This window comes from Aythya marila (assembly GCF_965140915.1).
Source record: "Aythya marila genome assembly, chromosome: 1".
NCBI classification, from domain to species: Eukaryota; Metazoa; Chordata; class Aves; order Anseriformes; family Anatidae; genus Aythya; species Aythya marila.
In genome coordinates, this window is record NC_139042.1 from 155302302 (window position 1) to 155322515 (window position 20214).

Sequence of the window (20214 nt, forward strand, 5' to 3'; positions counted from 1 at the left end):
TTGTAATGTTCATAAATCAGGCAATTGTTTTAACAAGTTGTTAGGCACTCTGTAATGTGAGCTTTATGCTCCCTTTGTTGTGGAAAAATCAGTCACGCAGAAACTGTCTTTAAACTACCATTCTTTACAAGAATGTGAGATACTGACTTAAGCTCCAGCTGTTATTGAACTTTTAAGACATCATTTGTGTAATGGAAATTCATTTCTAATTTTTTAAGTCTGAACTTGAAGCAACCAATCCTTAAAAGATGCTCTAGAACCCCTACATATGGCCAATGGCTCTTGAGAAGAAAAGGCACTTTGAAGTGTGACCTCAAGAGTATTAAATGAAAGAGAGCTCACCAGAGCCTTAAGACTTTGAGCCAGCATTTTGAGCTGATTGGCTTAGAAACATTCCTCAAGGAGATGCCATGACCTGCAAGTCACTGCCATCCCAACCACATATTAATGCTGCTTGCAGTCTGGAGTTCATGACAGCTTTAAGCCCCATATCATCGGCACATTGTTAGAAACAGCTGTTTCCACTCTACCACTTCAAAAGGGCTTGATTAAATGTCTTACTGTAACAACATACATAAAGACACACACATAGAATGAGGGGGAAAAGAGAAATGTACCTATAAGCAAAATAAATATAATTTCAACTAGATGGTTTAATCATAGTGTGGGGGACTAAACTATTTCTTGACTTGAATGGTTTATGTAGTCAGTTAACACAATATCATATTAAAAAGCAGTTGCTACAAGTGCTTACTTTTTCCCCCCAATGCTGGAATACAGATTTAGTGTCAAAGGCTCCAGTTTACAATAAGCTCTACCTCAAAGTGTCCAACAGTTTAAAGAAGGACACTAGTGATTTCCAGATAATTGAGTATATGCTTTTATAGCCTTCTTATAGATAAAATGCTTTTGGTGCCTTGTATGGCATATATTCTTTTATTTATGGCAAGACCTCAAAAAATAAATAGCCTTCCTAGAGTGCATATATCTTAAAATCCAACATCTATCTTGAAATGTATGTGACCAAATCCTGCTTTATCATGATTTTCTTCCTTCGGAGTTTCAGTTCCAAATTTCCTTATTTGACTTTCTCCTGAATGTTTAGTAATTCTGTTATTTAGCTTGGGTAAATGTGAAAAGATGGCTTTAATGTATTTAAGCAGTATCATTAACCAGTATGCTGTTTTCACCAAGGTGAATTTTCATAAAGTTCTTAAGAGCTCCTGCTATGTTAGTTCTGCTGGTGATGGTAGGCAGATTGTTTAGCATTGATTCTTGAACTGTCTGCAGCTGATCCTCAACTGGTAAGGCACTATTCAGCACTTCACCAGCTCCGGTCTTCTCCTTGTGCTGCTCCAGGGATACTGCAAATCCCTCACCAGCAATGGATCCATTGCTCCAGCAGCTCATTTAAGAAAATCTACCTAGTACCTGTAATCCAAACCAAAATGGGTTGTCTTGTCATAGTACTCAGCAGCATGGTACAAATAAAGCAGTCATGGTCATCTACAGAAACAATACATATTTGATTTTTATACCACAGATTATTACCAATAAAACATAAAATGACATAAGCATAAACATAAAATGGCTTGGGTTGGAAGAGGCCTTAAAGACCACCCCGTTCCAACCCGCTGCCATGGGCAGGGACACCTCCCACCAGACTAGGTTTCTCAAAGCCCCATCCAACCTGGCCTGGAACACTTCCGCGGTTGGGGTATCCAGAGATTCTGTGGGCAACCTGATCCAGTTCCTCACCACCCTCATTGTGAAGAACTTCTTCCTAATATCTAAATTTACCCTCTTTTAGTTTAAGGCTATTACTCCTTGTCCTATGACTACTCTCCCTGACAAAGAGTCCTTCCACAGCTTTCCTTAAGGTCCCCCCTTAGGCCTTATAGCGGCCTTCAGGAAGGCTCCCCAATAGGCTCCCCTTCAGTAAGGTCTCCCCAGAGCCTTCTCTTCTCCAGGCTGGACAACCCCAACTCCCTCAGCCTGTCTTCATAGAGAGAGATGCTCCAGCCCCATGATAATCCTCTTGGCCTTCATGTGGACTTGCTCCAGCAGGTCCATGTCGGTCTTATGCTGGGGGCCTTGAGGCTGAGAGCAGTACTCTACATTGGGTCTCAGAAGACTCATGACAATTTTCAGCTAAGAATCCTTGTTCTAAAATGTTCTTCTGTTTGTTTACTTCCTTATTCAAAGTAATGACAACACAGTCATCTTTTATTTTCAAATATTGATGCCATGGAATGAGCACAGGGTCCTATTTTTAAATAGCTCGTGTCAGGCATTGACTTGTGCCTGCTTTTACAGGAAATACTAAAGTGAGCCATATAGGGCAGATGTAGCTTCTGTTGGTTGCCTGCCTGCCTCTGAGCTGCCCCTTTGCTCAGGGCTGCAGAGCTTTCCCCTCACAGCACCAGTTTTGCTAAGCCTCGCATTGTTTAAAGCTTCCTCTCAAGCATGCCAAGCTTTCTGCCTCAGTGATATGAATAGCTGTGGACTCCTTCCAGCGCAGCAACAGTCTTGGCCTCCTGAAAATTACTCCTTTCTTCTTTCCTGTTGAAGGTGTGAGGAATAAGAAAACTTCCCAGGATCCAGTTCTTCCTCTCTTCCTGCTCTGTTGCTTTCTGAAGACTGAATTGATTGTTATAGGGCATGCAAAACTTTTAGAGACTAAAAAGTGTCCCACAGCTTCCCTAATGAGAAGATAGGCATGACTGATGGGAACCATGCTTCCAGATGGCACACTTAATGGTTTGTCTTTGGACAGTTAAAGGGGTGGGAGGCTTAAGCATCAATCAGCTTCACTGGGACAAGAGACAGTGGAACACCCTGAGAGGAAAGAGGATACCACTCTCTGATGTCAAAAGCATAAGAGAGCACTTTCTGTTTACTGCAAATTGGGTGGAATGTTCCCTTTGACAGAAAAAAGACTGCGTCCAAGATTTGATATCAGAATAGTTATGACATATGTCAGCCTGCCTAGCAGAAGGTAGAAAGGGGCTTCACCGTTTACGTAGAATTAGCAACGCTTCTCCATGTAAGGAGCTTATCAGTGCATATTCTCTCTTTGATCCTCATGAGATGGAAAGCTTTTTAAATGTAGTTTGGGATCTGGGCCCAAATTTTTGTTGGTGGTGATGGTGCTTCACCCATTACAGGTCCTTACACTCAACTCATTTTTTTTGTCTGTGGCTAAGTGCAAGGCAGGTACGTTGCCTTTATCCAGTTACTGGGAGGAGATTGTGTTTTTTCTTTTGAACAAAACTTACAATTACATTTGTTCACGGTCCTCTTAAATATTTTATAGATGCATTGCATTTTTTCATTGTGCACAATTGTCAGCAGCTTCGACAGTCTTCTGAATCTTAAAGTATTCTTACTTTAGCAGACATTGTTGTCTCCCATCTTTTTTCTTTTTTTTTTTTTTTTTTTTTTTAAAAAAAGGCAAATTTAAAAAAAAACACCAACATAAAAAAAACAAACACATAGCATTTCTCATCCGAATGATCTCTGTCAGGGGACAAAGAAAGAACATGGGCTATTGGATTGGGGATATTTACCTGTAATACTGAAGCACAATATCAGGATGATTTGTATAATTTGAAAACTAATTTACTCAGCTGTGGAAAACACTAAATTTCCTTTGGGAAATACATGAAATGTTTTACAGCCTTATCACAGAATACTCTATGTGCATTTTCTCATGCATGCTGCTAGCAGCTCTGTGAAAACAAAGATTGAGTGTACTTTTGGGTGATTATGGAATACTTAAATCTGGTTCTAGATATTATCCATCATAGTGTAAGATGCATGGGAGGAAGCTGGAAATCATGTCATTGTTAGCTTCTGTCTTATAAGAGTTAGATAATAGGAAGTACTTTTGTACTCTTTTCTTCTGGTTATACAAGCAGTTTAACATGTGAATATCTGAGATCAATTGGCCCACTCAGTGTATTGGGTGAACTTGGGAATTATAATAAAAATGTCTTTATGTTGCTTTTTATTTCTCATGAAGAATAACTTGTTTGACATCGATATCATTATACATACTTATAAGCATTTTGTCTGCATGAGTTCTGAACGATTGAAGTGAAAATCTGTATGAGATTTTTCTGCTTACATTGGATTTCTGTAGCACCACTGACTTTTTTAAAGTTACTTCTCTGTTTCTCCCATGTGAGAGGTAAATTGGGGTCTGTAGTTCCTGGTTTCTTCAAGTAAAATTATGTAAACTACTATCAACTCATCTTAATGTAAAGTTTTTCAAACAGCAAGCTTGCATACCCAGAAATACCCCACAAAGTAAGTTAAAATCTCGTTGTCATGGTAATTTGGAGTACTTTTCATTTTTAGCTATGAAAATGTTTGCAGATTTCCCATAAATATTAGTCCTTATACAGTCTAATTATTGCCATAATATATTTTCTGAGTCATTCATCTTTGTGAACTGTAAAATATATAGACATGCTTTTCTTTAACAAGGGAAAGAAGTGTTGGAAATAAGCAACTGTATATTAACTCCTCTTTTCTAATTTCATTAACCTTTACCAATTCATTAAGTCATCAAATACTCTTACCAAGAACTGTTGAAACAGTAATTTTGTGCTTAACATTTAATTTGAGAGAAATTCTGATGATTCATGTGCTATTCACTTAGGATCTAGGTTGTATAATGTTTTCAGTACATCTGGTGGCAGTCTCTTTTGCGGCTCAGAGCTGCTGGTAGTCTTTTCTTTGCAAACAAACAAACAAAAAAACACACCAGTGTTTTGTTTTATGCATGTATCTTCCATTGTAACCTCTGTTGCCCTCTGTACTCAAAATTTTAATCTAAGTGTACAACATGTAAAAAACCATGTTACCACAAAAATTATGCAAATTTATTATTAGTTCAGTAATGTTTTTCTGAAGTTAATCACCCAGGTGTTAAGGTATAGGCGGTGGTTTTTTTTCCAGGCAGCTACCTAGATGCAGAACATTGTTCTTGAGATCATTGATCTCAAGGGATGGTTGTAATTCTCAGTTGATAGGTTGTAAATTCTCCAAAGAGAAGAAGTTCTCATACCAAATAATACTTGAACCATTTTCTTGTCAAGACCCTGATTCAGAAGTTGTCTAGGTCTGTGCCTTAGTTAGCTTGAATGCTTTTCTCACATTTATAAAGCAAATTCTTTTTATGCTTTTATGTGCATTTTCATTATGCAAATATGAAGCCTTTTTCTGATATGTAGATACATTTGGTTCACCATCAAAATTACTTGAAGAAAAAACGATGTGCAACAGCTACACCTGTCTCTTGGAGGTCAAAGTAGTTTCATCTAGTGTTTCATCCACATCCTTCTCGACAAATAACTTTTCTATGGTTACTTTTCAGTATGAGAATAATAGTGTAGTGATTGTGCTCATACTCAACTTCAAAACTTCATTTACAGAATAATTCAAAAAGTAGATTTGTGAAACTAACTAATAGGATGTCACAGCCTAGAATTGTAGGATTGATTTAAATAAAAGGATTCATCACATTTTGAGATGATGGGAGACAGTAGTTTGTAAAGATACAGTCTTTGCTGAAATTACGGAATTAAAAATGATACATCACAGATAGACCTGTGCACTTGATTGTGATTCACAGGCTTATAGTGATATAGCGGGGGGTACAATGCTGCCTTCATCAATTCCTGGAGAGAGCAAGATTGGCTTTGCCTTGTAAATGTAGCCCTCGGTGTCAATCAAAAATAAAGTGCAATGAAATATAGAACTCACAGCAGTAGATTAGCATTTCAGAAATTAAACCATCTGTTTGAACTCAATTAAAAGAGAATCCAGCAAGGTTTTTCCTAATAGAGTATTCTAGTACTAATTCTGGAAACAATGCAATGAATTTATTATGCAATTAGAACTGATAAGGAACTGATTTTAATGCTCATTAAATAAACTCAGCAGTACTACATTCTCAGTAGGATGTTTTGCAATAAATAACTTCTTAATTTTCTTCCTAGTCTATAATTCTGATGTATCTCTTATTCTAGGAAGGATATTTAGTTGTGGGTTGCTTTATCCTATTTGGCTTATTTTCCCCACAAGTTCTGGAGAACTCGCGTTTCTGTTTCATGAGGTGGTTTTGATGCAACTGCTTTTGTTTTTTCCTCCTCATAGCATACATAAGTGATTGTCTAGGGAAAAATGCCCAACAATAGGACTGTTTTGTGTCTGAGATTTGCCTGTGAACAATTTTGCAGACTGTCAGGAAGGAGACAGGTGGGAGTTTGCAACCTGATGTCATTTTCTTGTAATTTGTCATTAAAAGTAACTTCAATACCAGTCTGAATTATTTTTCCCTGGAAAAGTTACAGTCGAGATATCTGCTAAGGAGAAGGCACAGTAAGGATGGGTAGATTTTAGTTTCCCCCAAAGAATAGTCACTTTCTCTTGAGGCATTCTGGAGTACTGTACATTGATCAACTCTGCATGTTGTGTTTACATGGATTTTGTTTACCACAGTTAGTTTTACTGGAGAGCAAGTACACATTCAAGTGTACCTACCCTTTTGAAACATATCTTCCATTTAATGAACAGCTTTGTTACTAAGCTGAGGCAGTTTTACTAATTCTTCAGGTGCTCCAGTAAAGATTGTCTTCCTGTAACATTAAGTAACTTTAATCTGACATTATGATTTGTAACGGTGCCAGTTGCCTCAGTGTCTGGCTGCCTTAAACTTGTTGAAAATGATTGCAGCATGAAAGAAAATAGAAATCTTTTCCAATATAACAACAACAGTAAAAAAGAAAAAACTACAATAAAAAAAAATAAAATCCATATGAAGGTTTGTTGTATAACTCTTAGGTACCATGGGGTGAATGATTGATGTATTTATAGTGGAGCTATCTTGTGGAAGGTTACTGTGACCTGGTAGTTCTCTGCATTATTTCTTCACATTGTGACTGCTTTAAAATACTCATAATTATCTGATTTACTTTTATCATATTTAAAAGATCAACACACAACCCTTCATTAATTCTTTTTGAAAAAATCTGTTTAATAATCACATTGATTGAGTTTCTTGCTAATTAATTCACAAGTTGGTTATTTTACTAATAACAGAGAAACGAAATACTTTCTGATGGCATTTCTTCTCCACTCCAGTCTGTGAAGGACTTTCCCCGGGGCAGTTTGGAACAAGCAGCTGCTTTCATTGAGTAATATCTGACATTGAATTTCAGGGGCAGGCATTGAACTATGATTCTAGGTGCTATTTCTGCAAATATATTAGTTGTCCTCCTGTGCTTTAATAAATAAATACTTAAACATTTTTATAATAGGAATATAATATTTGCCATGTTGTTTACATTTCTTAATGGAGTTTGAAGAATGCGGAAAGCTTGTGTTCACTAAACAGCAGTTATTGGCATATGCATTATTAAGAGCAAACTTCCAGAATAGTATGTGTAGGTCCACCACTGGTCTTTTTGATGTTACTTACAAAGCACTGCAAATATACATGTCATGGATTAGATATAGCAAATAAGGCTGCTTTCGCAGAAAGTAGCTCTATTTTTTAACAAGTCACAGTATTGTAAAAGCCTAGCAAGTGATTAGTGTCCAGTGGTCTCACTATTAGCAATCAAAAGACTGTATTTTAGAAACGATGGTCTTAAAATCTTTTAGCTACAAGAATCAAAATTAAATCCTAGCGTTTACCCTGGAAGTTAATAATTTTAATATGTACTGTAGATTTAATTGCTAAATAGTATATAGGGAACACCTGCAGGTTACTGGCTGCCAAAAAGTAAGTCATGAATTCATATGAATTATATGGAACAGTGTAATTCAGGATTTTTGAAAGGACCTATAGTGTGTGCCTCTTTTCTCAGCTACTCTCACGTTCTTGTGGATAAAACTAAAGTCAAGACAGAGTGTGAGCAAATCCTTTTTGCTCTATATAACAGGCATGAAAGTGATGGGGGCCAGATAAAGGGGACAAAAGGGAAGAAAAAAGATATGCAACCTTGTTCATGAACATTTTTTCAGACTTTTTCAGTTCTGTCAACTGTCTAAAGAAAAACATAGTTCAGTGAGCAATACATCATCTCAAGAGGTTTTTTGTTTTGTTTGCTTGTTTGTTTTTTAATTTATTTGCAAAGTTACAGAGTTCATTTTCATTTGTAAAATTGCCTTGGTAACATTTTGACGTGCTAAAGTTGCATTTATTTGAACAATTTGAAAATACCTTCATATACTGTTGATAAAACATGCTATCAACACTGTATCACTTCAAGAAATAGACTTCAATTGTACTTTCCTGCCAATGAAATTATTACTAGCAGACGAAAAACGTGGTCTTCTTTTTTTCCTTGTTGCCTTGGGAAAGTTAGTCAAAAGAAACCGTTTCTACAAAGTTCATCCTAAAACATGCTGCAATGCCTAACAATCTCCTTATACATGTTGTTTTTCTTTTCCTTTTTTTTCCGGTTTTTGTAATGCTTTAATATAACATTAAAAAAAAAAAAAATTCTTTAAGCTGTCTTAATAGTAAATATGTCTGTTATAACCCTTAAATAAATTTTTGAGATTCTCTTTCCTTGTGCTTAAAGCAAATCTATCAAGTTGCATACAATGGTTTACACTCTGTGTCTGAAAGCTTTACTCTATAATGGCAAATACCTAAATACTGAACGGCAAATACCTAAATAAAAGTACTGAAAACATACAGCAATATTCATATTAATCAAGTTCTTAAGTGTTTAATTCAGCTGACTGCACTTGTCAGCCAAAGGTGCAAAGCCTTGTTTGACACAACATTTTATCCAAACATCTTGAGTCAAAATCGTGGAAAACTTGTGATTTTGAGATTCCTTTAATTAGGACTAAAGTAGAGCTTAATTAAATTTTCGAGGCCAGAAATGAGCTCCTTTTCCTTCTGAAATTTTGGTAGTTGGCTATTCTACTCAAAAATGGAAGTTATAATGCAATACTTCGTGTGACTGTGAGTAGTATCTTGAAAAACTATGCAAAGTTCCCTGAGGACCGATGTATTTGATCAATATCTGGGCAAAAATAGATGTATGATGCATTTGTTCTCAGCAGTCATTTTTGTTTTCCAGGAACACTTTATTGGATTGATCGATTTATTTATTTATTTGTTTGTTTATTTTTTTGTGAAAAGAAAAAGCTGGCATGAAAAAGTTGAACTTTTTTTTTTTTTTTTTTTCCCTCCAAAAAGCTGGCAGCATGCACAGAGATAGTGAAACCTAAAGCATTTTAGAGATCAGATGATCTCTACACTGGAGTGTTCCCTGAGGATTAGCCAGTTTGATTGTGTTAATAAGGACAGCTATTCTAATCTGCCCTGTGTTTGTGCCACTGGGTAAAGTAGGGTATATTCTTTGTTTTAACACTTGGCATTTCTTTTAAATTAGCAGTGGTTTATCTGTCTTTAAACAGTAACACAAAGCTATCTATTTTTCTTTTTTCCTAGGTTTAGCAAGAAAGTGCATGCAAAAGTACATATTTACTAACATATTTAACTCCATTTAAAAATACCTTTACTTTTTCTTAATAGGACAAATTTCTGTTACTGAAAGATTTTAAACAATTTCTGTTTGTCAGTATGGTAGTACAGATGACATTTCTGTTCAGCAAGTTTCTGACTTGCTAAGAACAGACTTTCTAATTAGCACACAGGGTACTCGTGTGAGATAAGGTAAAGGAGTTGTTAAATGTTTTATGCCATAATCATAGCTGTGTATTAAAATGATCAAATTGCAGGCATCAGAGCACAGTTGGATTTCTATAAACAAAAATTAAGTCATCTGATGATTTTTTTTTATGAAATCATACAGTGCTAGGAAAAATGGGTAAGATTATCATATTCCAGACTGATGAGAACATTTATTCTGGAAAGCTACAAAGTTTAATTAGAAACATTTTGAGGCCTGGAGTTATTTATTTATTTATTTATTTATTTATTTTTAATATAACCATAATATTAAATACTCATAATGTATGTTCCTGCTTAGTTTTTATTACGGAAAAACAAGTATGTTATCCAAAAATGTCCATCGCTGTTTCTATATAAACTGAGAGTGATTACTAGGAGTTTTTTTAAGCATAAATCAAAGCAATGGATGCATGGCCATTGATAAAAAATCTAGATATACTGAAATTACAAATGTACACTTTCATGGGACTTTTAAAGCTGCCACGGTGATCTGCAACCTTTACCAGCTGTAACAAAGGCTTTTGTTAACCTGCCCATTTATAAAATGGTATACTCTAAATTTATATAAAGGCCAATGGTAGGTAGCTTTTCAGCAAAAAGATGCAACATACATCTCCATACACTTGTTTAGTTTTGGATAGCTATGTTTTTAAAACTTGGAGTATTCTATGGAATTTAATATGAAGAAAACATGGAGTGAAAAAATCTCCATTGGCTGCAGAAAATTGACGATAAAATGCCCCATATTGATGTGATAATTTGAGAAACAAACTAGACCAGCTGATGTTCCTCCTTGTGCCAAGTCTAGAATTCTTCTCCAACTCATAACTGTGGGTTTCCTTACTGATATTGATGACTAGGAAGGGGAGCAATCCTTCATTTTCCAGTTTGGGGTTTTAGGTATAAATATCTTGGAGCTTTTGATTTTAGACAGGAAAGTCTACAGTGTTCAAAAGCACACAAGACTAGATCCTTACAGACAATTGCCTTATATTCTCTCATTGCACCAGACACGTAAAAGCATCATCTGCTTTGAATGTCCAGATGAAAATGTCCAAATGTAAAAATAAATAAAGATAGAAGCAGAACAACAAAACAAAACAAAACAAAAATATATGACCTAGCGTTTATGTAGTACCATCAGTTGGTAAGGTGACCAAGTGATGGTCTTTACTTTTGCCTTATTACCTTGGTACATTATCCTGATTTGAGGCTATTGCATAAATGTTATTCAACAGAAACTGTGCATTTTTCCTATCTGCTTTTTTTTTGTGTATGTGTGCTTTGTTTTTTGATGTCCTTATTTTTTTCTTGAGGGTGTTCATCTTTTCATTTGGAGATTAATAACTTGCCACTTTGGTGAACTAAATATGACTAGAATATGAAATAAAGACTATATATTTAAAGGAATATCAGTAAATTACTAAGGCTGTTCTCTGTCAGAGTTACTATCAATGTAATACTCTCAAACCCGATGACTAAATCCAAGGATCCACTCCCCTCTAGGGCCCAGGCTTGCTGTTAGTTAGATTTATGTAGCTATGTATGTTAGTTAACCTCACAGTAATTAGATTGGGATGCAGGCTCCCTTTACAGCAGAGATGTTTAGGTCCATTTCTGACTAATGCAACTGTGGAAACTGTGCTCTTCAGAATATTTACTCAAATTAGTACTTGCAGGGAGAATGTTTTTCTCTCCATTTCTCATCTTCGCTATTTAAGCTGAAAGCTGTTGTTGACACAGAAGCATATTTGCAGAAATTGTTCACGGGCAAACTTGCAATTAAGTGTGCACTTAACTGTCGTAAAGGAGGAGTTGCATAGCATTCTTTCATTTTATGAGAGAGTTTGCAAAGAAGCTGATGTTTTTATTTTACAATAGAACTGAGTGCTTTGCAGTCTGGGCTGATGATGCAGGAAATCTCCCTCAACTATGAATTTTATACATTTTCATTCTCTTTGATCCATAACATTTTGCCATACATTCTGTCATCTTCTTCCAGAATGCTTTTTCCACTAAGCTATCTGTTCTTAGACTATTTACTATTGTCATCTCAGACAGCTTACTGGAGATAGGTGTTTTAGTTGTGATTTATGTGCTGTTTGGAACAAAATACCAGAGGGAGCATATGCAAACTGCAGTTCTTAAGAGATAAAGCAGCATAGAGAACCAGGTAGAAAATATGAATCTCTGGAAGCAATAACTGGCACTTGGCTTGTCTGGCAACAGTAGCTCACTCCTATGAAAAGTTCTACTTCTATGTGTAACTCTGTCTCTATAATTTTATAGTAGAGAGTAAGATCCAGTTGGAAGCCACTATCTCTATATACCTCTCCCCTTCCTCTCCTTCCCCCCACACACTTTAGAATAGTATGCTTACATCTTGGGCAACCCTTAGGTCATGGTTTTTACTTGGATGTTTTGAGGTCTGTCAAAAGTGCCACCCATTAAATTATGCTGTTTTTCACAGTTATCTTTAGCAATAAAAAAAAAATGTTGACATTTTGATTGCTTCAGAAACTATGTTGTGCTATAGCAATAACACCAGTAATAAAAGTTCAAGTAAAAACTCTTGCCATCACTGTAACAGGATAAAAAAGGTATTACAACACATTGTGACATGGCCACTGATAAGATGAAACAGTCCACCATACTTTGCTTTCATACATAGTGATCCATTCTACAACTAATACTGTGATGCTTCACTACTCAGCCATTATTGTATCACCTATGTATCTTCACTTATCAAAGAGAAATATCTTAATTCTTCTTTTCACATAAAAGTGCTGGAATTAAATGTTCATGTGACATTGTGTCTTTAAGTATAAACTTTACTCAACAAGAACATTTAAGAGAATAAGGGTCCTTAATTGCACTGTTAAAACAAAACACTTAACCTGTGTATTTCTGATGGGTTGGCCATGCTGATTACAGTTTTCATTAGAGTCCTGGGTTTGTTTTGAAACATCTACAAGATCGTGTACTACAGTAATTCACTAAGAGCAAGAGGAATGTTGGTAACATCTTTTCAGTGACCTTATAAAATGGCTAAGTGAGAAGTAGCTTGCAGTTTTTATTCTACTGGAGTATAAGCTGGCATGGTTTTCATTAAAATTACCTGAGCAGCAACAAAATATATTTCCATTTCAGAATCTGTCACTGTGGCTTCCGTGGTGTCAAGCAAAGAAGGTCATTTTAAGCAGAACTTTGGGGAAAAGAATTTCAGATTTCAGTGCTTGTGTTTGGGCTGTTCTTTGGTCATACTTGCCACGCAAAAGCTGTTTTTGAACTAGACTCTGTTTCTGTATTTGTTTTTCTCTCCATAAATTCTTAGGCATATATAGGAGTAGACTTCTTTTTGGGAGTGTTGTTCTGATATGACATTAGGTATACATGGAGCCAGAGATTATGAACAAGATACTAGTTCATCAACTGTGTTGGAAAGATTCTTTGTGTTGTTGGGTCCAATATGGTACTTGGTTACATTAGTGTAATCCTGAAGTACTACACAGATTATTTTGAATTATTTGAGGATTCCAAATGCATTTTAGAAAATAATTTAATTCGTGTATTTTATTTTATTTTATTGGTGGTATGGAGAAAGTTTGAAAGAACTGTCATCAATGTAAACCAAAAACACCTCAGGCAACTGAGTTCATGCCTTTTGTTATTTTGTTATTCATTACTTACACTGCCATTCCAAAACACACTAAGGAAACAAGCACACCACAACAAAAATGCTAATAAAGAGAATAATTTCCAATAAACCATAAAAGATAGCATTTATAACCCTGATAGAATTGCCAGTCAGCTTTTCTGATGTAAAGCATCTGTCTCCAAAAGGAAATGAAAGAAGGCCTGTTCCTCCTTTCAAGTCTCTGAAGTAGTAGGTGGTGTCATTTGTTATACAGTGCTACAAGTCCCCAGTTATTGCACTGGTAGCTGCTGGCTGCCTTTGTTCACGTACTGAAAAGTTTCATCAGCTGTCTTTAATAAAAGAAAATACATGTGAAGAAAAACTATAGCAAATGTCTTTTGCTCTCTATCCTCAGACCATCATTTATAGCTATCAGGGAGTGATGACGCTGATGTGTAATCCTTCTGTCGCCCAAAATTCTTGCGACTGTTACAATATGCCATAGGTACTAGGATGGCTGATGCCCTAAAAAGTCAAGGAGCAGTCTTTCAGCTATCCTGTGGACTTCCTCCTCCGAAACATGAAGGAGTTGGTGTGAACTTGTAGGATTACTTGAAATGAATTTTCACTGCAATGGATACATTTTCCTAGAGCATTAATGGCCTAAAATTTGCTGTCTCCAGAAAGTCAGGAATAATAAGTATAAGTTGAAAATTTTCACATTTATTTAAAAGGTTTATTTTTTTTTTCTATATAATTTTGTTGCTTGCTCTAGTGAAATGGTGTATTAATTTAAAGACATGATGGCAGAAGAGTTCTCTTAGCTAGGTGTACAGTCTTAAATATATGACTTTCTTTAGAGTACTTGATTAGTACCACACACATACAATATCTTCAGGGATGTGCGAAGGAAGTGGAGGGGAATTCTGGAATCCATATTAGAAAACTATGTTACTTCTCACACAATAAGTTTATGAATGTTATAAAATTAGAAATGAACATATTTTAATGTGTCTTATTTAATACAAGTTTTTCTAGGTTTAAGTTTTTTAGTTCTTATCCTGTTGTAATCTTTGTCTAGCTACATATATCTGCACAGAATTATATTTTGAAAGAGAAAACAGTACTATGTCAATGACTGAACTCTTGAAAAAAGCTGTTTGATTCACAAACTCTAGTCAGACAGATGACTAAAAAATTAGTGAGTATGGACCATCCTACTTATGCTAATGTACAGAAAATTCTCTCAAAAAAATCTCCTATCTAAAATTAAATTAATAAAAATGTTGATATTTAGACAGCCATCCATTTGCAGTGAAGCTGTTTGCCTATCATTCTTCACTTGCATCATTTCAATTAGCACTCAGAACTTCTGTAATTAAGGAGTATATTATTCCATTATAAAATAGTGTGTACTACTGACACCGCTATGAGGAAACTATGGTAATGTGGCTGCTGGTATGTGTTGTCTGTAGCAAAGATTACATTTCAAGGGCTTACTTTTCCTTCTTTATGTGGAATATGACTGAAGAAGAAAGTTTGGAGAGTATTTAACTCAGACATTCTTCATAAAATCCATCTGGGGATTTTGGGTTTTGCTTTTTTTTTTTTTTTTTTTTTGTTCTGTTTTATAGTAGAAGGCAGTATCTGAGTTGGGGTGAGGGCAGGGAGTTAATCTGTCAGAGTTAAGCAAGAAAAGTTAAATCTAAAACTAACATCTTCATATTTGACTGCATTAGCATTATGAGGTTTACAATAGGGAGGGTTGAACTCATTTTATTTTGCCTAATTCTGAAACTCCAGAAACCATGTGTTCTGAAAAATTGTTGCATTGCTCTCCTTATCAGTTTTTATGATTTATATCTTAATAGGTGAAAAGAAGCAGGAAGAAAGGTGAAAAAAATATGAAATATCCATAGAACATAAAAGTAAAGTATTTTCTGAGCACATTTCCACTGCAAAATTTAGGTTTGGGGCATGAGTTACAGGTTTTTTTTTTTGTTTTGTTTTGTTTTGTTTTGTTTTGTTTTGTTTTGTTTTTTGAAGCTTGAACAAGAAGAATAAGAATTTAATTTGCTAGTGGATAGGTTTGGAACATAGGTAAGTCTTCTTCATCCAGACGACTTCCCATTACCACATTAGTCTGGGAGATTATCCCTAGTGAATATGTCATTGGCCTTCTACCTACCATATTTTCCTGAAGTTATTTTCACTGAAGGAATTGTAGAGCATTTCTCAACTTACTCCTAATAGTCTAAAGCTGATTTTGTATGTGGCTTCACGTTTTGAGTACTGCAATTTGATCAGAAAACTGGTGAGTGCTGTCTTATCCTCTGAGGCAAAGCTGTGTGACTTTGAAAGTGAGTGCTCCTGAAGTTCATCGGAAATGATAGTGACCAGAGAAGGGGGGCAATAGGGAATTTTGTCTAGTATCCTTTTTCCCCTTTTTCTTTGAAATGCAAGGTACTGGTTTGGCAAATACTTTGCTCTCGCTAGCATGTGAAGACCTTATGTACTTGCAAAAAGGAAGGTTAGACTGCTGTCTTCAGCTTCATAAATCTGCTTTCTCTGCCCTTGTAATATTTGTTAGCTCTAGTAACTAGTCATGTTCAATTATCATGTAAAACCTTTTATTTCATGGTGGAATAATCTTAGGATTTAAAAATTAAAACAAGGAGCATTTTGTCTTAGCTAAAGATGGAATATTTGTTAGTAATGTAAGGAGCTTTCTCATAGATTTGCTATAAATGTTTCAAATATTTGTTATTAAAATAGTGTTTCCACCATGTTAATTTTATTCAATCATTCATAAAGGAATAATTGCCACAGCCTAAATCTAAATGGATATCCTGGGACTCCTGAATAACCTTAGAATCTGAGAACAGATTGTATTTTCTACTAGTTATAATTAAGAAAGAGAAGGGATGAGTTCCAGTGTGTTAACTGTTCCCACCAATTATAAACTCTTTATTGGAAATGAGTTAAATTAAAATTAAATTCCTGTCTTTAATCCACCCTTGGACTACTTTAATTTTCTCTTGGAAACTGTGCTATGCTGACATTACCACATGTAAAGCTTTATGAGGTCTGTGTTTTCTCATTAAAGAAAGAAGTCTATGTCTGTAGACACCAGAGCTCTATCTGTTTAAAGCACAAAGTACACAGCAGCTGTTCAGAAACTTTTTCTTGTTATCTCTATTTGCTTAAATTGCTAAATTGCTTCCATGAAAAGTCTGCAAACATAAGGGAATAATTTAAGTCGAAGAAGATTGTCTGAAAAGAAAATTGAAAATATTCTTAATATTTCTCTTTCCCTTTTTTTTTTTTTTTTTTTTGTACCAGTATCCAGCTGCCTTAATGAATCTTGGAGCCATTCTTCATCTGAATGGTAAACTGAAAGAGGCTGAAGAAAACTACCTCCTTGCTCTTCAACTTAAACCTGATGATGTCATCACTCAGTCCAATCTTCGCAAATTGTGGAATATCATGGAGAAACAAGGTTTAAAGACAGCCAAGACATGATACAGAAAACTCTGAACTTTTTTTTTTGTGTCTTAAATTGATTAAAAACCCAATCTAGAACTTCCATACAGCTGTCTGATCAGAGAACTCATTGGACTTGACTGCAAGAATCAGAGATCTTGATTGATTGCTGCTAGGAGAAGCTATTCTGCTTTTTTTTTTTTTTTTTTTTTTTTTTTTTCTAAATAAAAAGGGAGACTGAGATATTCATGAAGGACTTCAGTGTTAGCCCACAAAAAGATTTAGAACCACAGCAGTCGAAAGAGAGTGTCTTGGCATATTTGATAAATCATTGCAAATCCCACATTGCTTACTACTCTGTGGGTACTTGAAACGTATACTGTCATAGAAATACTAAAGGAAATTTGTACAGTATACACTAAACCATTTGGGAATAAAAGTGGTAATAATAGGTTAAAGTATTTTGCTGACACTCATTAAAATGCCTACTAAATCCAGTGTGTTTGCAGTTTGTCTTAATGCTGCTGTATCTCACTTTAAGACCACTTAATTCACAGTTTATATGGCCAATTATTTTTTTTTTAAACCTGTCACTTGTGTTTAGATGGCACAGTCATAATTGTTTAGTGAGAATATATATGTTATTTCAATTTATTAAAAAAAAATGTTGCAATTCTTCTGAGATGCACAGTCAAATGGCAGTGGGCTAGACAGAATGAGCAAGGGATTACCCAAATTCTATCATATTCTATCTACAAATCATATGTGTATGCAGAAGCTAAAAACAAACAAACAAAAAAGTCCAAAGGTGTGATTTGTCCTGACTTAGCAATATGAGTGAGACTGATATACTGATATTTGCCATGGTATTGAATATGGTCAGAATGTCATCTTAAGAAAAAGGAAAAAAAAAAAAAAAAGATGTTTGAATCTTTCTACATTGTTGTCAGATAAGATTGACTTTAAACTAGATTCTGCGTCCAATATTTTTGCAATAATTCAGCCAAGTGAGATTTGAAAATATTACTGCTTGTATATGCTGCAGAGACTTCATGATTAACTCGGAGAGAAGGGAATGTAATAATACATTGTTGAGGCTAGAAAATAGGGACTGGGTTAGATTATGCGTAGAATAGCGCACGTGGGTCAAGAGAAATGTGAAACAGTGGTTGCCAGTTACTTTTCACAGTGGTGGTGTTTTAAAAACATATTACCTATTCAGAGTCTAACCAAATACTATAATTCTGTTTGTATTCTGACATGTGCTAGCAGCAGAGCTGTCAAATATCTAAGTATGCTTCTGGTGAGGTTCAGTTAATTTCTGGTTCAGAATGATTTGGCCTAGTTACTGTTTTATTCTTCAGTTTATAAGTGTAAAAATAATTTATTTTAAATTGCAGTGTATTGAAACTTTTGCAAGTTTTTTTTTTTTTTTTTTTTTTTTTTTCCTTCAGGCCATTTGTTAAATGCTTTCTTTCTTTGGAATAAGTATTATTGCTTATAAGAAAATGTACCATTTCATTTAATGACCTGTTGGTATCTGCTTCAATGTTCATTTCATAAAGGTAGATGTAATGTTAAAGTGGTAGAGCACCTTGAACTGAAGCTTCTTCAGGATCTTCTGCTAAAAGCTCTGTATTGAGAAAGTTTTGTTGTTGGTGGTGTTTTTTTAACTGTTGAGCACCATTCCAACAAAACCGTAGAAAAGAATACTTTGCTGTATTTATTTATTTATTACTTGACTGCAGCAATGTTACCTGCCATTAACACAGTAGTCTTTGAGTATTACTATTTCTTTTATTTTGTTTTCCTTGCATTTTTTTTTGTGGTTAGTATGTGTACCTAATGGAAAAGGGGACACTTGAGTTACTCTTCTTGATAGTTTTCCACTTAAGCTTGGATATAAATCTGTGTTGAAATAGATTGGGGAGTAGCTGTTTCAAAGTCCGTGTAGTAAGAAAATATAGTAGTGTGTGTTTCCTTTTCTTTCCTCTTGCTCACTAAAATATCATATTGCTAAATTCACAACTGGCCTACCAGAAGGGCCAGAGGGGCAAGATTGTTCGGTTTTGTGGAATGTGTAAAATTTTTCTCAAATAATGTTTTGGCTGGAAAAGCAAAATTGAAGGGTCAAAAGTTGAATTTCTACTTTATCATTGAAACTAGTGGTAGAACACAATAGTAGCTGAACTTATTATCCTCCTTTACTGTTTTTCTGGAAAAAATATAGAAATAAATCAGATAGAACATGTGACTGAACCCAGTGTAAAACTGTGGTATCTTGTAGCTTAATTTGCTCAACAGCCATCAAACTTCAGTGGCTACTAGGTCTTAATCATTCATTTACTATGTTATCTTTCCTTCAATTTGTATTCATTCTTGTTTAGTAACTTGTATTCATTGCACACAAGAGGGAAGGGGGGACACTCAATTGATGCAGTATCATGCTTGTGTTTTTGCTTGAGACTAGCGTAAATTTAACAAGAATGTCCCTGAATACATTTTTAAATATAGGTCTGGGCTTGATAACTTTCTTCTTTTGGGATAAATTTGAAACATGTCTAGAATATGTCTCTCTGCTCAGGGATTTATGGTGGATTATTGCAGACAGTGCTAAAAAATAGAAGAGCACAAGACAAGTTTACTAAATTAAAATTTTATTTTTTGAAAAACTGTTATTTGTATAAATTATCAGATTTGTAGGCTTTCCTTTTTTTGTAGAAATAATTGTTTATGTGCCAGATAAGAGAATTTCAATTTTGTTTTCAATAATAAAGCATTGATAACTAATACATTGTGCATTCCTTTATCTGTTACTGTAGCAACTCTTTTTTTAATTCTTATTCTAATTTAGTGAGTTAGTCGTGAGAGAGCTATATAGCTTAAACAAAGTAAAAATCTATTGTAGCTGGGTTTTTTTTGTTTTTTTTTTTTTTCTATATTCTATTACAATTATTATTAATTTGATATTTTCAAAAAGGTTCGCTGGAAGCATTTTTGAATATATCTACTTATAAATCTAGCCAAAAGCGTATGGTAACTGTTAAATTTGAATGTTCTTTCTAAACTGTATGGGAAATAAAGCTAGTGAATAAGCTCTACTTATAATTTATTTTTATATTGACATACAAATATGACCTCAGTAAAAATGCTTCTAGAATGTATAATTGGCTACAAAAACTGGGAAGAAGAGTTGGCTTTACATACATGGCCTTTTTAGTGTTTGAGATCACCTTTCTCTGATGTTGTAGTGTTATATGAACAATTTTAAATCTACTGCTGCTTTTACACAGGAGATGTTATGAAGTTATGCGTTTCTCTGACATTTTTGTTTTTAATCCCCTTTCATCTTTTATGCACAGAGTCT

The 20214-nt window shown here is 34.8% G+C and overlaps 1 protein-coding gene across 2 annotated transcripts in view; it reads left to right on the forward strand.

Moving 5' to 3' along the window:
- Positions 1 to 19691, forward strand: part of TMTC2 (transmembrane O-mannosyltransferase targeting cadherins 2) — a 261535-nt gene extending 241844 nt beyond the window's left edge. For both annotated transcript variants that reach the window (XM_082773154.1, XM_082773156.1), the window contains exon 12: positions 16707 to 19691. In XM_082773154.1, coding sequence (XP_082629280.1) covers positions 16707 to 16886 — 180 coding nt within the window. In that variant the 3' untranslated portion in view covers positions 16887 to 19691. The remainder of the gene's footprint in view (positions 1 to 16706) is intronic.
- The last annotated feature ends 523 nt before the right edge of the window (positions 19692 to 20214 follow it).